Source organism: Eurytemora carolleeae, unplaced genomic scaffold, assembly GCF_000591075.1.
Source record: "Eurytemora carolleeae unplaced genomic scaffold, Eaff_2.0 scaffold312, whole genome shotgun sequence".
In the NCBI taxonomy this organism is placed as follows: Eukaryota; Metazoa; Arthropoda; class Copepoda; order Calanoida; family Temoridae; genus Eurytemora; species Eurytemora carolleeae.
The window spans coordinates 243,822-270,807 of record NW_019396208.1 but is presented as its reverse complement, the minus strand read 5'-3'; the positions used below and the strand labels follow the sequence as shown (position 1 = coordinate 270,807).

Sequence of the window (26,986 nt, the reverse complement as noted above, 5' to 3'; positions counted from 1 at the left end):
ATATACTTTAAAGGACGCTTATTTGGGGTTCCAAGTGGAAGAGACTCCAATGAGTAATGACACCTATAGCGGCAAAAAAATCGTCGTTTAAAGTACATCGTGTATTAAACAAGAAAAAATACTATAAAATATCATTTATATACAAATGCGTCAAATAAAATTCGATGATGACAGGTTGTAATATCTAAATGATATGTTTGGAATTAAATTAAATGATTTACGATCTGAGTCGAATATTGCAACTTTCTAGTTTGTATGGACGCTTTAACGTTCTTCGGTATGAGTCGTTCTTAACAATTTTCTTCTTGTTGACGCAACAGAAAGAAGTTAGATTAGTAGCAATACCATAGAATATTTTTCGACGTAAGCCTTTACCCCCTTTCATTTTTCTCGAACACTCCCTTTAATGTTTCAAACTTTTTTTTTCTGTCATAATAAATATTAAACACATTTGACAAATTTTTTACAAAAGCTCATTTAATTTAAATCGAAAAAGTTTTTATGCAAAGCAATTTCTAGACGTTAATATGATAATATGATAATATCAATTTCTAATCAACTACAGCTTAAAAAGATTGTTTGTTGTCCAGTTCAATATCGAAAAATACGTAGAAAAAAAGAAGAAGACATCTGAAACATAAAAAACAAATAAAAAAGGGAAAAATATTCTTAGTAAATTTATCATTTTTTACTGCATAATTTTTATTTTTAAACACCTAACCATATACATAAAGCATATATTTCCATTGATATTTTATGTTGTGCACACCTAACCATGTACATAAAGCATATATTTCCATTAATATTATATGTTGTACATGCATAAAATTAATGCAATGTATATAAAACAATTCACAAAATGTGCTGCAATAAATTCTAATATATCTTTTAAAGACGTCGAACAATTACAGGACAAAAGCAGAGTTTCATTGGAAAAATTACTTGATTCTTAATAAATGAACAGATTAAAACTGATTTCATTCCACTAAAAATTGTTACTAAAATTAATTTAGTTAAAACCAAAAAATATTCCCCCCCCCCCCAAAAAAAAGCTAGAATTTCGCTGCTGCTCATAGGGGGGTTGGAAGGGGGGACGGCCCCCCCTGAAAAATTGGGGGAACGTCACTCTCACTTGAAAACTAGGGGGAAAAATTAGGATCGAGTGCAAGGAGAGAACGCATAAAGCTAGGGTACTTTCCAACTTTTTCAAGTCGCTGCATAACGGTTTGTTCCAACTGTTTTTGAAACAAAATCTTAGGTAGCCGTTAGTTATAGGGTATGAGAATTAATCATTGTTTCGTTAGCGGTATTTTCCGTTTTTTTTTAAAGTTATTGTTAGTTAACGGCTCCAGCCCTAAACAGTATAACAAATTATTACATAATTACATTACATAATTATAATGGCGTTAATAGTTTATTAAAACGTTAACGGTTGTGAACACAGAAGCTGACATTTAAAAACTTCAAAATACGTAAACAAATTTTGTTTTTTACAAGTTTTATGTAATTTTTTAGCTGAAAATAAACGAAATTCGCCGTTAAAAAACCGTTTCGTTTTCCATGACCGTTAATTTTTTTTCAAAAACGGTAAATCTGTTTCGTTAATTAGGATTTAAAAATTTACGGCTTTTGCTTTTGCCGTTCCTGAACGGACTCTTCCGTTAATTTTCGAAAACCTCCGTTTCATTAACTGAACTTTGCCCAGCCATGATCAGTGGCGCAACTAGGCCTTTTCTGAGGGGGGGGCGAAATCTGAAAGTTATTAGGGGGGGTAACGGGGGGGCTAGCCCCCCCGTTCCGCGAAAATTTTTTTTAAAAAGAGTACTTTTTTTAAGGGTTTGATTGCAAAAAAATTAAATTTTTCAGGCTTTGTATTTNGGGGGCGAAACTCGGTTCGCCCCCCCCCCTAGTTGCGCCACTGGCCATGATGCCATTATAATTTGATTTTTAAGAAAGATTTAACAAAGGTGCTGCTCACTTGGTCTGTATGTTACTGTACAGCTGAAACGAAAAGAGTCTCTTAATTTTTTGTTGATATTTTTTTTAGATTAATGGATTGTTGTTAATTTGTATTCTTTAATTAAAAATACTATTATTGTTTAATATATTTTACAGCAGAAAGCTTGGGCTTTCTTTTCGGAGTCCAGATTCTGGAGCTCCTACTTCACTCAGAGACATCTAGCGTAGAATCTTTACATTATTCTCGTTTTTAAAATGATTAAAAATGTTGCCGAACTATTTGCGCATTTTGACCAAAGGATAACGTTAAATTTTTGCTAGTTCCTTTTTTATTTTAAATTAGTAAAAAGTAAAAAGTAAGTAGTCGAAATGGAAAAATTCGAAAAAAAACGCCAATTATGAAATTACTTTTTTTAAAATTTGCCATAATTATAACTTCTAATTGCATTCATTTGTAGGCACCGCAGCCCTTAAAAACAATATATGTTTGGTATATTATCTTATATCAGTTGGTAAAATTAGGAATTAGAAAAAGGAAATGAAAAATAAAAATTATGTTAAAATTATCTTAATTATTATTAAGACTATAGTGCTTCAGTTGCTTGCATGGAGAGCTTTATTAAATTAAAAAATTTAAAATATCCGTCAGAGTTAGCAAGATACCTAATTTAGCTTAACAGCTTTTTTACGGCCAATATATAGTAAAAATAGAACACCAGAAGTCCAGAACGTCATTTTCAAGATGTCAAAAAAAAATTCAGTTTGTATTTTGGCGGGGTTTTCGGGGTCAGATCCCCCGCCATTTCTGGGTAAATTTAAAATTCTGAATTATGGTGGATTCGGAATATCTGGGATATTTTAAATGCATTTCCCTCCTCTACTGCTAGGAGAACAGAACAGGGAGGGAGAAGCTCTGTTCTGATTGGACGGAGCAGCTGCTCCGCGGCCTCTCATTGGTCCGAATATAGAATGTGTCTGCCTCATTAAACAACATTAGTCAGGGTTAATAAATGATTAAAGGACAGGTGACAGGGTTCGACTGGATTGGATCCTGACAGATTTAAAATGAAAGGCAATAAACCTAGATGGATAGTTTACGACCATCTATCCAATAATAGAGCAGTTTAGAGTTGAAGATATATAATTATTAATTTTCATATCTTTAAAAAATAAAATGAAAATATACATTATCAGGTGCGTACGAGGGGGGGGGGGGTGGAAACCCCGGCCCGTCTTACGCGTCCCACCTTAATTTATAATTAACGCTTGTAATATGGAAGTGTGAATATGATCGAATAGTTTACATAGTTAAAAAGGTATCAATATTTTTTCAAAAAAGGTTTTTTTTATTTAGTTTGGATGTCCGATCATAACTCATAAACTACTTCATAGATTTTACTAAAAAAAAATTTTAAAATGTTCTTTTATTAAAACTAACTAGTGCACAAACCAGATTGATTAAGTTATCAAACTATGTTAAATCTAATTGTTCTTAACCTTATTTAAAACTTCTAAGTGAACTGGGTTGAATTTTACGGGGAAAACTCCAGGCAAAGCTGGGAGCACAAGCAAGTTATGTAATTAACAATTTTCTTTAATCAAAGCTTTTTATTGCAGAAACCAGATTGAATTCGTGATCATTTACATCTATAATTCATCATGGAAATGTCCTTGGTTCTATCGACCAATAGAATAATCTAGATCATATTGATTTCAAGAGTAAACTTGGTATTTTTATGATTTCGGGAAACTTATATGGCGTATTCCGATCTGACCAAACTTTTAAACTGATAAATATTTAAGCATATTTACTATACAGGGTGTCCCAATCATCATATGAATAAAGTGATCGACGAATTTTTTATCATCTGAAATTAGGTATGGGCAGTTTTGACTTTTTTGAAAAAATGTTTGTTTTGTTTTGTTAACGATGAAAAATACCTATAAAAATATCGTTTTTAAAACGATCAATCCGGAAAACTATCGTTTGGTAAAAATGGAAATACTATCATTTTGAAACGAAAACGATAATTTTGAAACGATCGTTCTGGAATGAAAATGATCACTTTGGTTTAAAAACAATCGTTTAGGACGGGAAACGATAGTCTAAAAAAAAGTATGTTTCATTTTGTTAACGATGAAAAATACCTAAAAACCTATCGTTCTGAAAACTATTGTTTTTGAAACTATCGTTTTGAAAACTATCGTTTTAAAAACTATCGTTTATTTTGAAAACGATAGTTTTGGAATGAAAACGATCGTTTTAGAAAAAAAAGAATAGTTTGGAAATTATAAATTTTAATCTACAAACCTCGCTTCGAACATAAAAATTTGTTTAATTTAAATTTAAACAAAATCGATCGTTTTTTGCTTCAAAACTATAGTTTTTGTCCTTTCGTTTTTCGGGTTCAAAAGCCTAAAATTTCGTTAGTTTTAAAAAATCGTTTTTTTCTGAAAACGTATGTTAGTTAGTTTTGTGAAATCCAAAACTAAAATAAAAACATCAGTTTTTTGGTTGCGTTTCCAAAAAATGGCGCGTAATAGATTATATAGATAGGGATGGGCATCCTATAAAATATGGGCATCCTATTTTAGTAGTATTCCAGTTAAAACAATAAATACCGAAAATGCCAAATGATACACCCTGTAAGTTATATGGCTGGTTGTAAATATCGAGGGGAGATTCTTTAAATATGGATAATACGTGGAATATCAGGGTTGGAACATTTATGATGAAAGCAAGAGGGGTTTGATAGAACGGATAAGATTGGATAAGATTGGAAAAGGTTGAATAAGGTGGGTTAAAGCAAAAAGATTATCAAGGACAATAAAAGGGACCAATTATACACGACGTCACAAGTGTCAAATATAACAAGGAAAACGAAAAAAAAGTGTAAAAACAGAAAATAAAGAACACATAAAATTGCACTTATTTTACTGTTACTTAAGTACTTTAGTCTAAAATTATCACTATTATTGATATTTTGTCGGACACAAAAACGGAGTTGACACTTGTGACTTAAGAATACAGCTGTACTGAGTACAAATTCTACATTGTCTTCTATTGAACTAGACAATCTAGTTGGGATAAAGGGACAGGCAAGTTCAAGAATACAGCTGTACTGAGTACAAATTCTACATTTTCATCTATTGAACTAGACAATCTAGTTGGGATAAAGGGACAGGTAAGTTCAAGAATACAGCTGTACTGAGTACAAATTCTACATTTTCATCTATTGAACTAGACAATCTATTAGTTGGGATAAAGGGACAGGTAAGTTCAAGTGACCCTCTATAAAAAATGGCAATGCCCGATTTACAACAGTACCCTAAAGCTTTGTTTGATAAAGTATGAATTAGATATCAATGTTCATAATAAAGAAAAATAATAATTTTAAAATGTGGTCTATTTATATAACTGACTTCCACATTTCTGTGCAACAGGAAAAATATAGGAATTGTGCCGACAATTAAACACTTTTAAAAACTAGAAAACCACTTTATCTGTCATGGATATTTAAGAGAAATATCTGCCATGGATATATAAGAGAAATATCTGCCGTGGATATATAAGAGAAATATCTGCCATGGATTTATAAGAGAAATATCTGCCATGGATATATAGAGAAATATCTCCCGTGGATATATAAGAGAAATATCTGCCATGGATATATATATGAGAAATATCTGCCATGGATATATAAAAGAAATATCTGCCATGGATATATAAGAGAAATATTTGCCATGGATAAGAGAAATATCTGCCATGGATATATAAGAGAAATATCTGCCATGGATATATAAAAGAAATATCTGCCATGCATATATAAGAGAAATATCTGCCATGGATATATAAGAGACATATCTGCCATGGATATATAAGAGAAATATCTGCCATATTTGTGACCAGATACAGGTTTCAAGAGTGCCGTTGAGGCATGGTGATTTTTGCATTGAGAGTTAAATAAAGATAGATAAGGTTAGTTAGAGTTAGATAAGGTTGTTGGATAAGGTTGAATAAGGTTTGATAAGGTTGGAAAAGATATGAAAAGGTTGGATAAGGTTGAATAAGGTTAGATAAGGTTGGATAAGGTTGGATAAGGTTTGATAAGGTTTGAAAAGATTGGAGAAGGTTGGATAAGGTTGAATAAGGTTGGATAAAGATGGATAAGGTTGGAAAAGGTTGGATAAGGTTGGATAAGATTGGATAAAGATGGATAAGGTTGGATAAGAATGGATAAGGTTGGATACTGTTGGATAAGGTTGGATAAGGATGGATAAGTTTGGATAAGATTGGATAAAGATGGATAAGGTTTGATAAGGTTAAATAAGGTTTGATAAGGTTGGAAAAGATTGGAAAAGGTTAGATAAGGCTGGATAAGGTTTGATAAGGTTGGATAAGGTTTGATAAGGTTGGAAAAGATTGGAGAAGGTTGGATAAGGTTGAATAAGGTTGGATAAAGATGGATAAGGTTGGAAAAGGTTGGATAAGGTTGGATAAGATTGGATAAAGATGGATAAGGTTGGATACTGTTGGATAAGGTTGGATAAGGATGGATAAGGTTGGATAAGATTGGATAAAGATGGTTAAGGTTGGATAAGGTTGAATAATGTTTGATAAGGTTGGAAAAGATTGGAAAAGGTTGGATAAGGTTGAATAAGTTTGGATAAGGTTGAATAAGTTTGGATAAGGTTTGATAAGGTTAGATAAGATTTGATAAGGTTGAAAAAGATTGGAGAAGGTTGGATAAGGTTGAATAAGGTTGGATAAAGATGGATAAGGTTGGATAAGGTTGAATAAGGTTGGATAAAGATGGATAAGGTTGGAAAAGGTTGGATAAGGTTGGATAAGGTTGGATAAGGTTGAATAAGATTGGAAAAGGTAGAATAGGTCGGGATGTGAAGGAGGTTTAGTATATTTGAAAGGAATGTGTACTCGAGGTTTGAAAACGTATCCTAGTATCTAGACGAGGACGGAGAAACTCCAGTCTGTATTCAAATACCAACCTAGAGAGACTATTTCAACCATTCAGCATTGGACGTTGCTTGCATTGGGACTCACAGTCCGCACGTTTAGGGAAACATTGTAGTCCTGTAGTCCTGTCGTTTAAAATTAAAATTCTCGATCTTCAAAATTACCTTGAACTTTATCAAATATACCAACTCCAACACAGACTCTAATTTTGTATCCCTTTATCTTTGCAACCCGATGTTGCAGACCTTTGATATTTCAAACTATAAATTTTGTTAGATCAAAAAGTCTAAGTTTGAAATATCAACTGTTTACACCATTAGGTTGTAAAGAGATAGAGATTAGACAATTTGAGTTTTTGGCATAAACTCAGTTCTCTTCATTTTACAGGGATTAGTAGTAAAACTTTTTTTTTAAATCATCATTTCATCTCATAATTCAAAAAAACGTTATTTATAAAATACTAAAACAGTTTCAGAAAGCTAATGAAAAGATAAAAGTATAGACTAAAACAACTAAATTCAAGGTTTTCCATCATAATTTATGTTAAAATAGCTTATTATAACTTTTATTTAACTTATTTCATAACAGTAAAACAAATTTGAATAAACCTAGATAAAAAATAAGATTGAGTACAGGGGGTTTCACTAAACTTGACAACTGAAGACGACCTAAAATGCAAAAAGAATTATGATAAAGATCGTATAATTTCCAAAATATAGATTTACCTTTTCGTGATTTTAAAGCAGTAATCGGAGAATTTTGTAATTCTTTAGAAAGACCAATTTTTGGAAAACTTTCTTTTTTTGAGATCTTTTTCTAAAGTAGACAGCGATTAAAAAGGATCGTCGGTGATTTTTCATGTTTGATGAAACACCTTGTATGCGTGGAGTCTCCCTGAAGATAACAGAATGAATACTGAAAAAAAAAATTTTTAAACAAAGATAATTGATGAATTCTTTGCCTTTAAAATAAACATTTTTAAACAATTTTCCTCGTCTATTATTTTTATTTTTAAATATCCAAAAATTGATTTTTACAATGGTGAAAATTTTCAGATATTCTGAAGATTTCCTGTAGCTTCTGGATTAGGTTATTGGTCAAAAGTTGGAAAAATCCACAATTCTTAAAAAGCAGAAACATCACGTGTGATTTTTAGCAATGCATGGTTTTAAATAAAAGAATATGATTAAAGTAGAAAATCAAGTTATTTTACTCCCCCCCCCCCCCCCTATTGTCTGTAACGTAATTTTTTCAGTCAAATCATTCAAAAAAAAATTGTAAGGAGCTTCATATCACTTTTTAATTGAATATTTAGAATGCAAAGCCCCACAAAATATTAAAAATAGCAGATAACTTATATTAAATAACTTCATTCTAATCTGTGGTCACTATATTATAGCTTATAATTTCATAATTAACTATAATCAAACCTTGAGTATATTCACTTTATGTTTCTCTCTGAACACTAATCTATAAAACAGAAGGAATAGGTCAATTGCATTCCACATTACTAGTACGATTTTGAGATCTTGTAGCTCCCTTGTTTAGATTTTACGCACATTTATCTGAAAAACTCTTAAGAAATTTAAAATATTTTGGTTTTCTCAATTGCTCTTTAATATAAGGACTTATGATTGAAAACATAAAGGAATTTACTTTACATTAGGAAAAAATGCTAACATTTTGCTGGAACATTGAACTCCCAAGAGCATTAAAAAATTATGAAAAGCTAGATCAAAACGTTGAGGAGAATCTAAAAAATTGACATGCCTAACACTCTATTCATAATTTCGTCCAAAATGCCTAATTTTACGTGCACAATATTGTAAGTATTTATATAGCACTGTTTTACTCACTAATATTATGGTTATTCCTAATTTCTTTCTGTTTAGCAAACAAGAAGAGTGTACACCTTTAAAAACTAGAGTTTCCAACGCAAGTGGATTTTACTTTCGCGCAATTGCGAGCCATGCATGATTCCACGCAATTTTGCGCAATTCCGCACAACATGAGAATAGTTGCGCACAATTCCGCAAAACGGAATTCCAATTGGAAACCCTACTTGAAACCTACTGATGTTGGCATAAGATAACATTAAACCTTGAGTATGTATGTATATATTCATGGTATATTATACTCAATTATGGAAAACCATTTAAATTGAGGCCAACAGCTTTCTTTTTACTCCTCTAAAGTGAAAGTACTAAGGTTTGGTTTGAATCAGTAGTGAAACACATGGTTTAATAGTTACAGTGGTTTTAATATCCAGGAAAACATTTTAACTAGGTTGAAGTCTTCCTTTAAAATCAATGTCCCAATGAATTGTTTAAACGCTAAGCTCTGCTGAGGTTTGGTAAATGAATAATTAAGTACTTGGTTCGACTAAATTTCCACTTCAAGGTTTTTTCTTTACCAATCAATGATATAGTGCCCCCCCCCCTCTCGTATTATTTAGTGCATGTTTAAGTGAAAAAATTGTAGGTAATTTAATTAAAATAATTAAAACACTGCTTATGACTAAGTTGTTTAGTATTTAAAACCACAGTGTGATGAAAATCGGAGAAAAACAGCCACAATGGGTTGTTCCACTTGCAACAAAGCTTAAAATTGTAAACCTGCCGCACATCACTAGAATTTCTGGAGATTTAATGCACAGTGAGCACCAGTAAAGAATATTTTACCTGATCAATACTGTACAGTGTAAAAACTCAATTGACCATGAGCTTAGACAAAAGAGGCTTAATGGAGAGAGCCTCTAGTTGTGGAGAAGAAATATGGAAGAAGGCGATACTCGGGATTTAAATAGTGAAACAAAGTATTCATTAGTCAAGGATAGGATCATTAAAGCTATTAGCCCAGTCAAAGTTAGGCATGATGATGATGATGATGTGGTGAATCACAATGGAAACTTTGATTATGCAACTGTAATCACAGAAGAAGGTATAACACATTTAGGTCTTAAAAGTGCAGCTCCACGAAGAGGCCTTTCAGCTGTAGCATCTACTCCTGCAAGTCAGTCAAGCCCTAGACCAGAATCAACTTTGTCCCAAGTGTCAGAAAGATCTCGTAATAGCCTTTCTTCAAATCTTGAACCTTCCGAAACTGAAAGTGTCAGGAATTTTGGTAATGAAGATGAAGAGAAATTAAGCATAACCTCTGCCAATGATGACGATGATGTTGTATTAAAAGGTGGTCTACCAGAACCAGCAATCTACAACTCCACCAGCCGGCCAGCATCAGCTGTTTCTGTACAAAGTAAAACTACAGTTAAAACAAGCAATAGTAGACCAGATTCAGTAGCTTCAGAAAACAGTAAAACTTCAGTGAAAACAGCCAACAGCAGACCAGGATCAGCAGCTTCAGCAAAAAGTAAGCCTTCATCACGTCCTGCTTCAGCCACTGAGTCTGTAAATTCTACAAACTCTGTTAAGAGTGGAACATCAAATCAATCAAAAAAAAGTAGTAGACCTCCAACTGGAACCATGGGCGATGATAACAATGAAGATAAAGCATCAATTGGGGACGGATCTAGACCAGCCTCAGCCAAAAGTGCTAAATCTGTGACTTCAACCAAAAGCAACGAAAGTTCTAAAACTGAACCTGAATTAGAAGCACTTACAGAAGCAGATGGAGGGGAACCTGAAGCAGAGGCAGAGGCTGATGTTAATATAGAAGCAGAAGCAGAAGAAGAGGCAGAAGCAAAGGCTGAGCCAGAAGCTGACACTGAACATGAAGCAGAAGGAGAGGCAGACCCTGAACCAGAGGCAGAAGTTGAACTAGAAGCGGAAGCAGAAGCAGAATCAGAAGCAGAACCAGAAGCAGATGCAGAACCAGAAGCAGAAGAAGAGGCTGAACCCGAAGCTGAAGCTGAACCAGAAGCAGAAGAAGATGCGGGAGCTGAACCAAAAGTAGACGCTGAAGTAGAAGCTGAACCAGATGTTGAACCAGATGCAGAGGCTGAAGCTGAAGCTGAACCAGAAGGAGAGGAAGAAGGGGATGCAGAAGCAGAAGCAGAAGCTGAAGCTGAAGCAGAAGCAGAAGCTGAAGCAGAAGCTGAAGCTGAAGCAGAAGCAGAAGCTGAAGCTGAAGCCGAAGCCAAAGCTGAAGCCGAAGCTGAAGCTGAAGCAGAAGCAGAAGCAGAAGCAGAAGCAGAAGCAGAAGCAGAAGCAGAAGCTGAAGCTGAAGCCGAAGCCGAAGCCGAAGCTGAAGCAGAAGCAGAAGCAGAAGCAGAAGCAGAAGCAGAAGCAGAAGCAGAAGCAGAAGCAGAAGCAGAAGCTGAAGCTGAAGCTGAAGCTGAAGCTGAAGTAGAAGCAGAAGCAGAAGCAGAAGCAGAAGCAGAAGCAGAAGCAGAGGCAGAAGCAGAAGCAGAAGCAGAAGCAGAAGCAGAAGCAGAAGCAGAAGCAGAAGCAGAAGCAGAAGCAGAAGCTGAGGATGAAGCTGATGCTGAAAATGAAGAAGAAGCAGAAGCTGAAGCAGAAGCTGAAGTTGAAGCTGAAGCTGAAGCAGAAGCAGAAGCTGAAGCTGAAGCTGAAGCAGAGGCTGAAGCAGAAGCTGAAGCCGAAGCTGAAGCAGAAGCTGAAGCAGAAGCAGAAGCAGAAGCAGAAGCAGAAGCAGAAGCAGAAGCAGAAGCAGAAGCAGAAGCAGAAGAAGCAGATGCAGGAGAAGCAGAAGCAGGTGAAAATGATGGAGGAACAAGAACTGTGTCTCAAAATTCTAGTTTACGTCCAGAATCAGCTAAATCTACCACATCTAGAAGAGCATCTATTGAAGTGTTAAGTGGAGCTGGTACACCTAGAATAAATGACGACGAGGAAGAAGATGAGAATGCAAACTCAGAAGAAGAAGATACTATCCGTCCAGATTCTAATGAGCCAGGAAATGAAGAAACATCTGATATTGGGAAAAGTGAAGATGATAGTGATCCTAATGATTCATCAAAGTTCTTAACTGGAGCATCTATTGCAGCCCCTGTTATAGCAGCGGGAGGAACTATATTTGCTACATCAAGGCGAAAAGGTTACAATTCCTTATTATCATTGATAAAAAAGAAAATTTTATTCACTTCAATCTGCTTTTATTGCACTAAATCAATTTAATATTTTAAAATATTAACTAGCAAATATTACAGTTCGAAAAGGAGTTCCTGCACATTTAAGAAATGTTCGTTCCAAGTTGTTCAAAACCTTCCACGAAAATGAGCATTATTTTGTTCAGAATAACAAAGGTGAAAATAGTAAAAACAATCTATAGTTTATTAAAATCTTTTAAAGATTTTAAACCTATTGTGTATTAATTTGAGTTTAATGTATAATGGAAAAAAGTTTCGGTTTTGTCCATGCAATAAACATAAAAAAAAAGTTCACAAAAAATGTTGATTCTTTAATAAAATAAATAGAAGAACCTAATCCATAAAAAAATAATGTCAAATAAGCGCGCAAAGGAAATACAAATAGGAGGATGGTCAGTTTCAAAAGGAAAAAGTTATGAGTGTCTAAAACTGGTTTGAACTAGTTTTTTAAGGTTAAAAATGTAGTAATCTTAAGTTACAAATATCATGACAGTTTCTCTATTTTTTTGTTCTTTTCTTGTTTGCTTAGCCTGAATACCTAGCCTGGTATATTTTAGTTAAACATACATTGGCCCCAGAACTTGTAAAATGGAAAAAGTTCTAGATGCTTGTAAAAAAGAATGATTAGATCTCTCATTGCCAGATGAATTGAAGGTTTTCTGGGGAACAAGGATGGTGTTTGAAATTCAGTATTTATGCAAATATCCTAAAGATTTTAGGGATAAGGAATGAAGGAAGGGGAGAAGTGGGTCGGGTTAAAATTGCGGGGTTTTTATTTTTCGTAACTCTGGTTCAATAAATTTGGGAAAATTCAGAGTGTTGAATAATTAAATTCATCTAAATGTCAGGTATAGAACAGGAATATAACTGCACTGAGGGGGGGTGGGTGCCATTTTGTCCCCATCTCTTATCTATTTTTGATTTCCTTTCCTTAAATTGATTATCGAAATTAGTGAAAGACAACTGGGAAGAGAAGTAGTTGAACTTATTTTGCATAGTTCAACTATGCATTAAGTAATTTGTCCCTGATTATAATTTAAAAGTTTATATAACTTTAAGGTCTATTCTATACTACACATCTGTATACTTCTACTTTATATAAATGTATTATTTATTGCTTAAAAGTGAGTAATACAGAAATTAAAAGTTGTGTATTATTGCAGATATTTTTAAAAGGATTAGTATTTTTTTTCTATTTTGCTCTTTTACAATATCAGGTTTGTAAAGTGAATGAGTGTTTTCAAAAATTTAAGTTTAAAGTATTAATAATCGTGTTTTTACTAAAAGCGAAATCTAGGTTCGTCTTTTTTCGTAAAAATATTAGAATCTTTTTTTTAAATGTTGCAGGTACAGTATACAAGTTTCCCATTTTAGACTAAAAAGAACAACTAGCTTACTAGGGGCCATTGTGATTTGGTAAATAAAGGATCATTTAAAATTACGTTGACAATATTTTCATATTTAACATATTTTCGAATAAATTTTAAGTGACCCCCATGCAAAGATGGCAATGCCCGATTCACAACGGTACCGTTAATTAACCTTAATAAAAAATGTGAAGGATAACGCCATTTTTATGACTCGAAAAGTGAAACCACAGATTAAGACAGTTTTCAAAAACAAGAACATGGAGTTATATTACCTACTTAATGAGACAAAGCTTTTAAGATTTCCGTTGTAAATTGGCATTTCCACCTTTAAATGGAGGATCACTTGAAATTACGAGTAAGAGCTAGAAATATGTATATTGCTATTTAAATTATTATTTGTATTGTATAAAATAAAGAAATTTATGTGTGCAGTATTGGTACCGATTTTTAGAGGTATGACTAATATTGTATTTTTTTTGCTTTAAAAATAATCAGGGTTTTTTCAGTTGACATTGATCTGAAGATTGTTTTTTAAAAATTGATTATGAGGATTTCTTGGACTAAAAGCGAAAATAATTGTTTGCAAAAACATTTGGAATAAACTTCAAAATATGGGTTTTTCAAAAAATTAGTTCTATATATATATTTGCATATTATAAAATTAATGATTGATTATTTCTAATATTTCTAATATTTAGATGGTGATGCTGACAGCGGAGTTGACGAATCAACGCAAGCGAAGGAAAATGGACACACACCGAAACAGAGCAGGTTAGGGGTTTGTTTTAAAATAAATAAGTTTAAGAAAATAGTTTTTTTTGTTATGTTCAATTCAAGATATGCTCCATAAAATTTTTTAAATTGTACACTTTAAAAGCTAGTTTTTATTAAAAATTCTGCACAATTTGACATACAATTTAGGCTTGAAAAATGATTTAAATCGTCGTTAACTAACAATTGGGCTCGCTTCGTTCAGAACTTTGGCTAGAGACACCCTTATGCATGATATTGCAAACTTTTGTATTGGTTTTTTTAATCTAAAGTTTTAAAAGTGTACTGAACCTTGAACCAAACTTTTTAAATTAGGTTTTTTAAATTGGGTTTCATGGTTTTGTTTTAGGAATTGGTTAGTTTCTTGGGTTTGTTTTAGAAATGGAGTTTGGTGAATTAGGTTTCATGGGTTTCTTTTAGGAATTGGACCTGGTGAATTGGTTTTTTTTAAATTGGATGTGATAAATAGATTTTGTTTGACCAGAATTTGTGAGGTTAAAAAGCTGCACTCTAAATATTGAGCCAAACTTAAAAAGAAAAAAGGACAATTATCATTAAATTTCTCATAATTGCAGCGAAGCTGGGGCATATTAATTTGAAAAAAAATTAAAATTTGATGTTCATTTTTTTTGTGGGGAAATGTTGTTAGCCACGTTAATCCAACGAGTCTGCATTTTGTACATCAAACACTGGGTAGTGGGTAGACTAGACCCGCCGGTACGAGTAAATGCATTAACTTTAGACTGGTAAATGTTTTTAATTGTGTTGTTTTGTTAAAAATGTGTGAATGTGTTTGTGTGTATATTATGTTGTGTTGAATAGATAAATAAAATTGCATGATACAAAATGCAGTACACAATATGGTACTTTCAAGATAAAGGATAAGATTAGAACAATATTTAAACTAAGAATAGAACTGTTATTCACTAAACTTGTGACTGAGAACCAGAACAGTTTAGAATGAATGTAAGCTTCACCAATACTACTCTCCACTAAACTCTACTATATCTCCGGTCCATGTACTGCAAACCACTGCAGTACACACGGAAAACTTAGTAGAGGGTGAAACAATTATCAAGGTTTAACCGTAGTGGGAGAATTAAACCTCAGTTTTAAGATAATTTCTCTTTTTGGTGAATCTACAAAATATATAAAATGTTTGATGAGAACGTAATCTAACCTTGGGTCCAGTGCATGTATGAATAATTAAAGAAGAAAGTCACAAACTGGATTATTTATTATTAACAGTTAATCCTTTTTTAAAATTAATAATCCATTAAATTGAGGCCCCCCTAACAGTTTGTTCTTCCGGATTACAAATCCGGAATATTCTCTTCGTCATTTTTAACAAAATTTTATGTATTTTTAACAGCGTATTCTAGAAATTAAAAAATATAATATAAAACTAATATTTCATATTCTAAAACCCTCGATCAATAAGATTCTAAATAATTGTTTATCTACGGTCTCAAAAAGGTCGTAAATATCCGCATGAACTTAAATTCTTAAATACTTTGAATTAAAGGCCTTGATTGACTATTATATTTCCAGACCCCCCCTCCGTCTTTAGGAATTTTCTAGGATCCCTAAAAATGTCCTATAAACCTTGTCTTTTCTCCAGAATCCTTAAAAAGTTCCTAAATATCTTGCTTTTTGCTAGAATCCCTAAAACGTTAATAAATATTTTGCTTTTCGCTTGACCCCTTAAACGTTCCACACTATCTTATTTTTTTTAAATCCTTAAAAACTTCCAAAATATGTTTTTTAAATATGTTTTTCTCTAAAATCCCTAAATTTTCTTAAATATCTTGTTTTTCTCTAGGATCCAAAAATATAGTTTGCCTAGGATCCCTAAAGCCCCTAAATATTTTTTGTTTCTCTAGGATCCCTAAAAAGCCCCTAAATATCTTGTGTTTCTCTAGGATCCCTAAAAAGTCCCCGACAGAATCACCTCAGAAAAGGTCACGTGACTTGAACCCTTTGGACCACAGGAGAATGCCCAGGTATAGTTTTTTTTCTATAATTTTGTTTGTCCCAAACAAAATTATATTTTTAACCAAAAAAACTGATTATTTTCGATTTTTATTTATTTAATGAAGCATCACTATACATGTTTTAAAAGTGTACTTAGACTATTGAGACCGGACCAACTTTGAAGTATAACTAGTACCTTTGTCATTACATTGATCTTTCTATTGAGACCGGGCCAACTTTGAAGTATAACTAATACCTTTGTCATTACATTCATCATTCTTAATTGACCTTACCAGGTTACAAAGCAATTTGTTTGGTAATCTTCCTTTATTTTGTAGAAGTAAATCTGTTCCTAAACCTCCTTTTATGGCATTTGCCACTCCCCCTCTTCCTGATTCGGCTAAAAAAGGTAAATCTTAATATTAACTTGGTTGAATGAATTAGTAGATTTCTTCATGTTTTATATAAAATCGTCACTTTTATTCACTTTTTGCTTGAAATCATATCACCTTTTCAAAAGCCTATTGATACAAAGGAAAGGAGTTTTTGCCACCAACTCTAATTTTTTTATCTTTGAAATCGGATGTTACAGAGTTATTTCTTACTTTCTGTTAGCCCCTATACGAACACAATTTATTTATAATAATAAGTATTTAAAATTGTTTATTTTAGTTCTAATCAAAAAAATTTATAATATCAAAGAATAGTTTAGAATCTTCTTGGAATTGTTTCTTTTTTCTATTAGTCCCTTCGAACAAAATTAAATTATGATAATATTAATTTAAAACTGTTTATTTTAGTTCCGATGAACAAGGTGGTGGTTGGGTTTACCCCGTCTCCAAATCTTAAAAAGGTTCAGTCCAAAGTTGGATCCCTGCAGAACACCAATCACAAGGTAACAAGTCACTGAGTTTTTTCCACAAAATCATTTATTCTAATGCCTTTATTTTTGTAACCTGAAGGTGTAAACCTTTGGCTTATTATACTTAGATTAGTTGATGAAACAGAGGCCGAATTTAATTGAAAATTAAACCGACTCGCTGATCCGCAAAAAACCGGTTCAAATTGAGCGGAGCGCCGGCTCAACCATATTTGAACCTTGTCTCATGTTTGAGCCGCGGCTCAAATTCTTTATTTTCAGCCTCAGAATTCATAGTTTGAAATAACTAAGTTATTGGGTTGCTCAGATATAGATATTAGAAATTAGAGTTTGTGGCAAAGACTATATTCTAGATTTAACTTTGATTTTTTTCTTCCAACTATTTAAGTGGTTTAAGGAACTGTTTGCTTGGGACAAATTCGAAATTTCGAAACTTATTTCTTTAAAATCCTTTCTAACCAGAGCTGACAACTTTAGAATGAGATATCCTTAATCACGATCGCTTTATCTGATTATCCAATGTTTACACTTTTGATTTTCTTCTTATAATCCTCTTTTGGGATATCTCTACTGTATAAAGTTGCAAATAATTACAGAAACAATGCTATATCGATTGGACTAATATCCGATTGAATTAAAGTCAGCTGTTCACAAGCCGACTTTTAGAGCATTTAAACAAATATAAATTTAATCATGTTGATATGAAATTATTAAAAAACATATTTTAGGACTATTGTCATTTTGAACACGTAAAAACATTAATCCAAAACCTACGTTCGTTTAATTGATGTATAGTTCAATTGATATATGCCACAATAAACACCAGAAATCAAAACCGGTTTTTCAAAAGTTGAAGAGTACATCTTAACATGACACGCTGATTGGTTAAATTTTTAACTTCTTTCTTCTTGGATATAGAATGCGTTTTAAAATAATCTTGGGTTTAGTAAAACCAGGAGTTTAAACATTGATCTTGATATCCACCATTCTAAAGTTTTCAGCTCTGAAATCCTGGGATAGCCATTATTACCCTGCAGATCTATCTTTAATTGATCCTCAAAGTGCGCATTTGATCTCGAGATCAAGCGTTGAAGATTAAAAATATTCACATAAAAGTTTCGATCTCTAAAGCTTCGTCATTTCGTTGTATAGTGATACCCTAATTTTAATTGAGGGATCAAGCATTGGATACTGATACCCTATACACCATAGTTCTGATCTCTGATGTCGTCGTACATTTTTCACATTTTAATCTCAAAGATATTGGAAAAATCAAAGTCTTATGGAACATCAGGATGCAAGAAAATAAGGGTTAACATATATAGTTTAAACTCTTAACTTAGTAAAAAGGTTTAGTAAAATACTTAATTACCTGAGTCAAATTAAATAATTTAAGTTTAAATGGAAACAGTAAACCATTTTTCATGTTAACGTTAGAGAAAGCAATGGAACATGGTAATCAAATTAACTAAAAAATTGTGTAATTACGAAATGCCTAATTACCTATTTAAGTTTCAAAGAAACAGGAGGGGGGTAACAGTAGGATCTTTAAATGTATGCATTAATTGTGTTTTTTAACTAATTTGTCCAGCCTTTCTTTCTAAATGCCAAAAAATATTTCACAAAACTTTCAAAGTAAAATGTTTAAAAAATGCATAAAACATTATATTCCTTATGTGGTTTTAAAATTTGATTTATATATTTTCCAACATTCCAAATTGTTTATTTTATATGGGTAATTTAATATGAGCTTTATTGATTTGTACATTGTACACTCGTTGCCTAGCAGGATACTTTATAAATTAGACGCTTTGCAAACATATAACTATGATGTCATTATCATATTGATATATTTTTATCAATTATGTATAACACTACAAGCCGATTTCTTATTTATGTTACCATAGGTACAGCTATAGGTCGTATCTATCTATCTACAATGCTCTGGTAAAGCGTAACCATAGTGTGACTATGGTTCTACCTATGGTAAAACGTCTAAGAAATTGGCCATATTTTTTGGTTTGCTGTGCTATGATTTTTTTGGACCGAATTTTTGAAAATTCTAGAAATGTCCTAATTTGTTCACTATAACTATTAAAAAAAATTTGCCATCAGCCATTTCTGGGAACTAAAATTATTATTTATTTGGGAAAAAACGAGAAATTCCAAAGTAATAACGTCACTTTTATATTTATGACTAATAGACTAATAGCATAATTCAGGTGTTACATAAACGTTGTCATTAATCATCGAAGACAATAACGGAATATTATTTTACAGTTTATTCTTTTAATTTTTAAAAGTTTGTCAAATTTGTTTGATCCATAATTTTATAAAAAATACATATTGTCAAAACTGAAATGTTTTTATTTCACTATTAATAAATATTTTCGCTATTTGATATTTTATTTAATATTTTTTGTTTTGAAAAACGTGAAGTTCTCTTTATGGACGATAATATTTTCATGCATTAAAGTAATTCTATTCATATTTTAGACTCAGTAATGGTCTCATCTAGGATCAATTAATTATAAAAAACAATTAAGTTTTTTACCTTTTATTTTTAGTAAATATATTCATTTCTATATTGTTTAATACAAAGCTGAAGTTGGATAACCTGCTGGGAAAGGTACAGGAGTAATAAAGTTCTATTCAAAACTTGAAGTTTCTAATTCGTCATTGTTTAAAGGGACTTATAGTCAACTTTTCAGATTCATGGTTCCCTCACCAAGGTTTTTTTAAATATCGAAAAAATAATAAATTCTTTTTTTGTTATTCTTCTGTTTGGTTGTTTGTTTGTCCGATCATAACTCAGGTACCCTTAGACCGATTTGCCTCAAATTTTGATTGGGGAACTCGGGAAAGATATGGGAATGTTCTTAGCGTGGTTTTAGGATTCTAAGTTGAGTGGGATAAAATCGTAAATAACGACCAAGTGCGGGTAAACGGCGGTCGGAAAAACTATGAGTAACCTGGGCAACTTTTTCCTTTTCTGAACAGCTGATGATTAAAAAAAGATTTGGAATCATATTTTGCAAGTTTTTTTCTCGGGAGGAATTTCGAGGTTGCAAATTCGTTTCAATAAAAATGCCTGAATTGAACCTTGTTACTTTTGTACTCTTTAGTTTTCCTTTAATTGCAGAATTCATTATCAGTTTTATAGTTATAGTTATAGTATTTATTTTCAAACATAAAATACAAAATAATAATATATGATGGTTCAGCTTAAAATAAAACACAATGGAAAATTATTATGAGCCAATTGAAAATATGATTTTTAAAAGTTTTGTTCTGATCGGTATTTGTTGAAACTGACTATATTCATATTGAAATCTCAACTGAATATACATTTATTGTGGATTTATAAGTAAATACTTAGTCAGCACTCAAATAATCAAAACATTTTCAGGAATGCATTAATTGAACTTATAAATACATATTGATTCAGCAAAAGTAACAATGTATTCTTGTTGACTGTAGTTGACTTTGACATCCACCATTAGCAAAAGGTGTGAACCCTTTCTTGTTGACAGTATAAAGGTTATATAAGGGTTGCGGCCCTAGTCCTGAATATGTTCTGTGGTGGGTTAATATTGTTTTGTTTTAGGCTTCCGACATAAAATCCAATAAACAATACATTAAACAATTATAAAACAAACAAAATTCTTTTTATTACACATTAAATTATATTATTTTTTGAGAATTAAATATAATGGCCTGAAACGTACATTTTTGGAAAAAGATTTACACCATTAGATTACAAATGTTTAGGAACCAGAAAATTTAAATCTGTGGCAATCTTAAAGTTATGTAAAAAAATCACCAAAAATAAGGTTAAAAGAAAAATAGAAACAAACTAAGAAACTGTCTCTTCCAGACTCTCTAATTACTGGTTTGTTGTCGCAATTTTGTCAAACTTGGAACCATTAATTTTAATTATGTGAAGAACATATAAGTATTAACACCCACTCGTTTCGTTCAAAATTAAATTAAAACAGTTTATAACAAAAAAAGGCAAAATGGCAAAAAATGCCAAAATTATTGCGTACAGCGTAGTTGCAAATGAGAACTAATCCTGTTAAAAAAGGGATTTTAAATAATGTCATCGAAGCAAAATTTTATCAGTTCTTTCTGCCGAACTGTTAAAGCATTTTGTATGTAATATCAAACCTGCCAAAACCGAAAATACGAACAATTTGTTCAAAATTAGGAATATTTTGTTCAAAATTAGGAATATTTTGTTATAAATTAGGAAAATATGTTCTAAATTATGAACAATATGAACAATTTGTTCAAAAATATGAATATTTTGTTCAAAATTACGAATATTTTGTTCAAAATTGCGAATATTTTTGTTCAAAATTACAAATATTTCGTACAAAATTACGAACAAGAAGTTCAAGATTACAAATAATTAGCTCAAAATTAAGAATATTTTGTTCAAAATTACAAACAGTTTGTTCAAAATTACGAATAATTTGCTCAAAATTATGAAAAAACTTATTTATCAAATTTAATTTCAGCCTGGTGGAGGGCAGATCAAGATCGAAACCAGGAAACTGGAATGGAATAAGGCTGCAAGGAATTTTATTTTATCATTTTCAAATATTTTTGAAAATTTAAAAATTTTCTATTTTTTTTAATTGCTTATTTATTTTTTTCCTCATTAAATAAATGAATGTGTAGCACAGAACTTTCTATGCAATTTATTTTTTTACAATTTTAAGAAGTAGTTACAGATCTTATCAAACTAATTAACAAACTGAATTTCTTGAACAAAATATTCAAAATATTTGTTGTTTTGGTTTCAGGATTATTATCATTTTTATTCTTAGAATTTTTGGATTACAATATTTTTCCTTTTTGTTTTAAATATTTGTATACAAAAATCTTAATTTCAGGATGTAAGTATAAACCGAGTATTTTGATTGTTAATTCAACATTTTTTTCTTCAATCAATCAATCAATTAATCGATCAATTAACCCTATTCCTGGCGGGGTCAATTTGACCCCCACCCCCTGTATTTTTTTTACATAACTTAAAAAGACTAAAACCGGGCTTTTATACAAACTGAATGAGTTCTCAGGCCTACTGCTTGAACGACAACTTTTTCTTGTAACAAATTAAATCTTTGTTTTGATCCACTTTCAGTTGTCAGATTTTGATTTTGGAAAGTCTATGATATAAGGAAACGGATTGCACAAGTTTTACAAAGAAATTTTTATTGTAAATTATTTGCATACAACACGTTAAAGGAAAGGAATTGAGTAATTGGAACAAAATCAAATGTTTAAACCCCAATATCTCTTGAACCCGATCTTGTAAACCTTTGATATTTCAAACTCAGATTATTTGATTTAAAAGAATTCATAGTTTGAAATATTTAAGGTCTACAACATTTGGTTCCAAAGATATAGTGATTAGAAAATCAGAGTTTGTGGCAAAGACTCAATTCCTTTACACATTTTTTGCTTTTCTTAATTACACATCAGGTTATTTAAGGTTTTTTTTAAAAAGAACTTGATTTTGCAAAAAATAAATTTTGCAAATTTGCCCAGCATATCCTGGTTTTCGAGTACCCCAGCAGGGATAGGGTTAATATGATAATGAACCGCATGTTGAATATACAATGAGTGGCTATATCTCCAGTGTGGAAATATGTATAAAGTTGGTACACTTGCATCCCATGTTTCAATGTCATTACTTTTTTTGCTTTTATGTTTTTGCAGTAATTGACGACAAGCGATGGATTTTCGACTTTACATTCCAAATTATTTTTGGGAATTCCATCCATTGTACGTTCTAACATAAATTGGATCTTTTTCATTTTATTCAATTTCATTGGAATGGTTTTCGATAATTTTTTTCTATAATGTTAAATTGAATGGCTGAGTATTGCATGCATGTTTTTACTTTGTAGTTAGGATTTTTAATGGTGGTATTTTTTTTTAAATTCGCCGTTTGAAAAAGAAAAATGTTAATGGGATAAAGTTATAAAGCCGACGTCTTTTTATGCTTTAAAATTTAGAAAATAATGATTGTTTATGCTTTTTTTAAATTTCAGTGTTGATATTTGATAAAATATTTTATTTTCGGAGATTCTTGTCTCTCCCCAGCAGAGGAATATATAGTTGCTTAGATACACATAAATAGATAGATAGAAAGAAAGATAGATTGATACCAAACTGTAAATATTCAAAAAAAAATTTTAGAAAAAGGTTTTAAAACTTTTTAAAAATTGCTTATTTAGTTTATATCTAAATCTCTCTAATCTAAAAAACATTAAACAAATATTTTTAAAATAAAGTTTTTTAAGTTTTAAAGCCATACTTTTTTTATAATCTATTTCTATCTATCTTATCTATAAATTTTAAAAGAATATAATCAATTGTTTTCCATCAAAATAGTATCATTGCCTAGCTTTTATAAACAAAACATAAAACACAACAAAAATCCATCAAAATAGTTCAAAAATCCATTAAAATGGTTGTCAGCAGATTTATTTCAATTCAATTCTTCTACAACACCAAGTTTTATTAGCATGTGTTAATCATGGATTAATTGAAATAACAGATAGAACACTAGATGTCGTCTTTTCAAGATTTAGGGGTTTTTCGTTCACAATAACCCTGACCCAGAAGCCCCAAGGAGTTATGCACAGCATGCTCTCTCTCACTCGTGTATGCCGAGTCCATTAGCGCCTGATCCTATCAGGGTTCAGTCATGTGTTTGTTGTCTATTCTGAACCAATAGAAATAGTATGGCGGTAACATCTATCTTTCTATCTATCTCATTATCCAATAAGAGTTACGAATGCTTTAATCAGCGCTATCAGTAAATGGAAATATTTACTTCTACTGAAACTATAGTTCTCTCTGTCTTGCAGTTCAACGCGGTTAACACTAAGCTTCTTTGGGTCTCCTCCTCAGGGTTATTGTGAACAAAAAACCACGACATTTAGTGTTCTATTTGTATTTTTATTAATCTATGGTGTTAATATTAAACTTGTACCAACTATAGATCAAAAACTCACTCCTTAATAAAATATGCAAAATGTTTCTTTTGACATTGCACTGTTATGCATAAATGAATAACATTATAAAAACAATATTTTTAGTATCCTTTTTTTTTTGTTAAAAAATAAACAAAATTGTTTTAACACAAGCCTTGTTGGAGAATGATATAGCAGCTCTCAGGGTTTTAAGGGATCATAAAAGTTTTAAAACAGCAAATCTAATCCCCCCTCCCCGAACAAAATATTCAAAATATTTGTTGTTTTGGTTTCAGTTATATAATATAATATATATATATATAATATGCATGACCTGTTCTTTAAGAAACTGATTTTTCTCTTTTTGTACCTTGATAATTAAAGTATGCATGTATATTGGAACTATTTACTCGTCCCATACTCTAATTTATAATCCTTTTACCAAGCTACCTACAATCTTTCATACTTTAACTCAATCTGGCAGAATTGACGACATCAGGTTGCAAAAATATAATGTAGTTTGAGGAGAGTAATCAGTTTCAATATATGATTATTTTTCAATTAAATTTCTAATTCATTTTGAATATGTTTAGATTGAACAGAAGAAGCTAAGTTGGAATGCTCAGTCTAAAGTTGGATCCTTAGGGAACACTTCTCATAAACCAGGTGAGCAGAGCCCGAAACTTAAGATAGAGTATCGTCATGAAACCCAGTATCGTAAACCCAGTCTCTGTTTTGTTGAAAAAAATATTTTTGTTTAGAAATGTCATGTAATTTCTTTACATTCTCTTTATCTGATTTTTTAAATGTAATATACGTAAATATATACACCCCAAAAAGGAAACTCGAGAGTTTAAATTTAAACCGGTGCTCAATTGAAATCGGTTTTAGTGTGATTTGGTTTAAATTCATTAAATTCGGACACTGTTATTTTTAACTTTTAGGGGGGGAGGGGTTATTTATTCTTTATGGGTTTGTTTTTATTTACATTATTGTTAATTTTCATATTCATTTTACTTTTCCATCGGAACTTTAATACATTAATTTTTAGATTTATTATGATAAATTATAAATCTATTTGCCATAAAATCATGTCATTACATATAACACTAAAACAAACATTACATATAACACTAAAACAAACATTACATATAACACTAAAACATACATTGCATATAACACTAAAACATATATTGCATATAACACTAAAACATACATTACGTATAATACTAAAACATATATTTGTTGACCTTTAAAAAAGGTCAAAAAATATTCTAATAAAGAAATCAGGAAAAACCCAAATATTCTATAACATTTATTAAAGAAAAATAAAANAACACTAAAACATACATTACATATAACACTAAAACATACATTACATATAACACTAAAACATACATTATCTATCGTCTTGAGGTACAACATTTTTTTTCTCACTTTATTTTGTTAAGGTGGCGGAACCCGAAAGATTGAGAGTAGGAAACTGGATTGGAATACTGAAAGTAAAGTTGGATCTAAAAACAATCTGAATCATAAACCAGGGGGTGGAAAAGTTCAGGTATATATTATCATCTTTGCATACTTTTAAAGGGAGTGTAGACGAAATTTGAAGTGATGACCCTCCATTTGAATAGTTGCATATCAGATTTGAACCTTGTTTGAGGAAAAGTACCGCTGGATCAACTACATACTGGGTACAATAGACAGGCTGGTACAAGTAAACACTACACCAGTCATTCCTTGTACCGGTTCATATCATGCAAATTTTTGAAATTTTGAATTTTCAAACTGAAAATTTATTATTTTCTATGGATGTTCCTATTTAAAACTGATTTATGCAGAAAGATAAAAAATAGCAATTGGTAGAATTCCACACGTTTTAGTATGACCAAAGACTGCAATATCTGCCCTATTGTTGGTGAGAAAAATGTTTGAAAGGTACTGTTGCGAATAGAGGTCACTTCAAATTAAGTGTATGCTCCCTTTAACCAACCTATGGGTTTTGAACGGAATTATTTAAAGTTTAAGATTAATATATATTATAATATATAGGATCTAGCTGCTAGAGTGAGTAAACCCCATGAAAACTATGCATGCAATTCACTATTTTTTGTTTGACAAAACAACATGCACCAATGCATTTGTTCTAATTTATGCATTTCACAATGTATATTAAGCAAGCTTTTACGACATAATAATGATCCTAATTGCTGTTTTAACATATTTCACAAGTTCACAAAACAAATCGATTCTAGATTTTTATCAAACACTCTGAACATATTTAAATAAGAACTGAACGAAATGTTTAAAGCATGTCTATTTCTTGTTGCGGAGTTCTTAAAATATTTTTCTCAGAGTGTAGAGTGGCTCAGAGTAGTAATGCAGAGATAACAAATAAAAAAAATATTATTGCTTCTAAACTTTTTAGATAAAGACATTGGTGTTAAAAATTACATGAATAAACAAATAAAACGTGTGTCAATGATTCAGCTATTTATAGGAAAGAGCCTATTTCTATGTATATTAAAAAATGTAACATTTGTATTGAAGACAAGCATTATATTAACATTAATAATCATTTTCATCTAAAAAAGTTCTGGAGTTATAATTTTTTTTATATTTCTTCATCACCAGCTTTCTTTGCAACATTTTGTCTGACTGCCGTGTTTGCACTTGTATAGATTCACAATGAGAAAATCAAGTTTGAAACCGGAAGCAGGATCGGATCCCTCGCTAATGTCAAGCATCGACCTGGAGGCGGAGACAAGAAGATATTCGACGACAAGGAATATATTCGACAGAGCAGTGAGACCAACTCAGCTAGGTCAGGGCCGGCCAGCTTGACTGGGTCAGCTGTAGGATCAAGCTGCCAGGTACAACTCACAAAACGGTCATGATCCCTTACAATTTTTTTTTGGTTTTATTTTTATGATTTTGATCCTATTATATCTAATTTATTACTTGTTTTCAAAGTTTTTTTAACACTTATTTTTACTT

At 31.4% G+C, this 26,986-nt stretch overlaps 1 protein-coding gene across 1 annotated transcript in view; it reads left to right on the top strand.

Annotated features, from left to right (window-relative positions):
- LOC111698207 (uncharacterized) overlaps positions 1 to 26,986 on the top strand; it is a 56,058-nt gene that overhangs the window by 15,398 nt on the left and 13,674 nt on the right. Inside the window, exons 2-9 of the mRNA XM_023468480.1 lie at positions 14,071 to 14,143; positions 16,066 to 16,146; positions 16,456 to 16,526; positions 16,918 to 17,012; positions 21,521 to 21,628; positions 24,583 to 24,655; positions 25,441 to 25,547; positions 26,042 to 26,056. Coding sequence (XP_023324248.1) covers positions 14,071 to 14,143; positions 16,066 to 16,146; positions 16,456 to 16,526; positions 16,918 to 17,012; positions 21,521 to 21,628; positions 24,583 to 24,655; positions 25,441 to 25,547; positions 26,042 to 26,056 — 623 coding nt within the window. The remainder of the gene's footprint in view (positions 1 to 14,070; positions 14,144 to 16,065; positions 16,147 to 16,455; positions 16,527 to 16,917; positions 17,013 to 21,520; positions 21,629 to 24,582; positions 24,656 to 25,440; positions 25,548 to 26,041; positions 26,057 to 26,986) is intronic.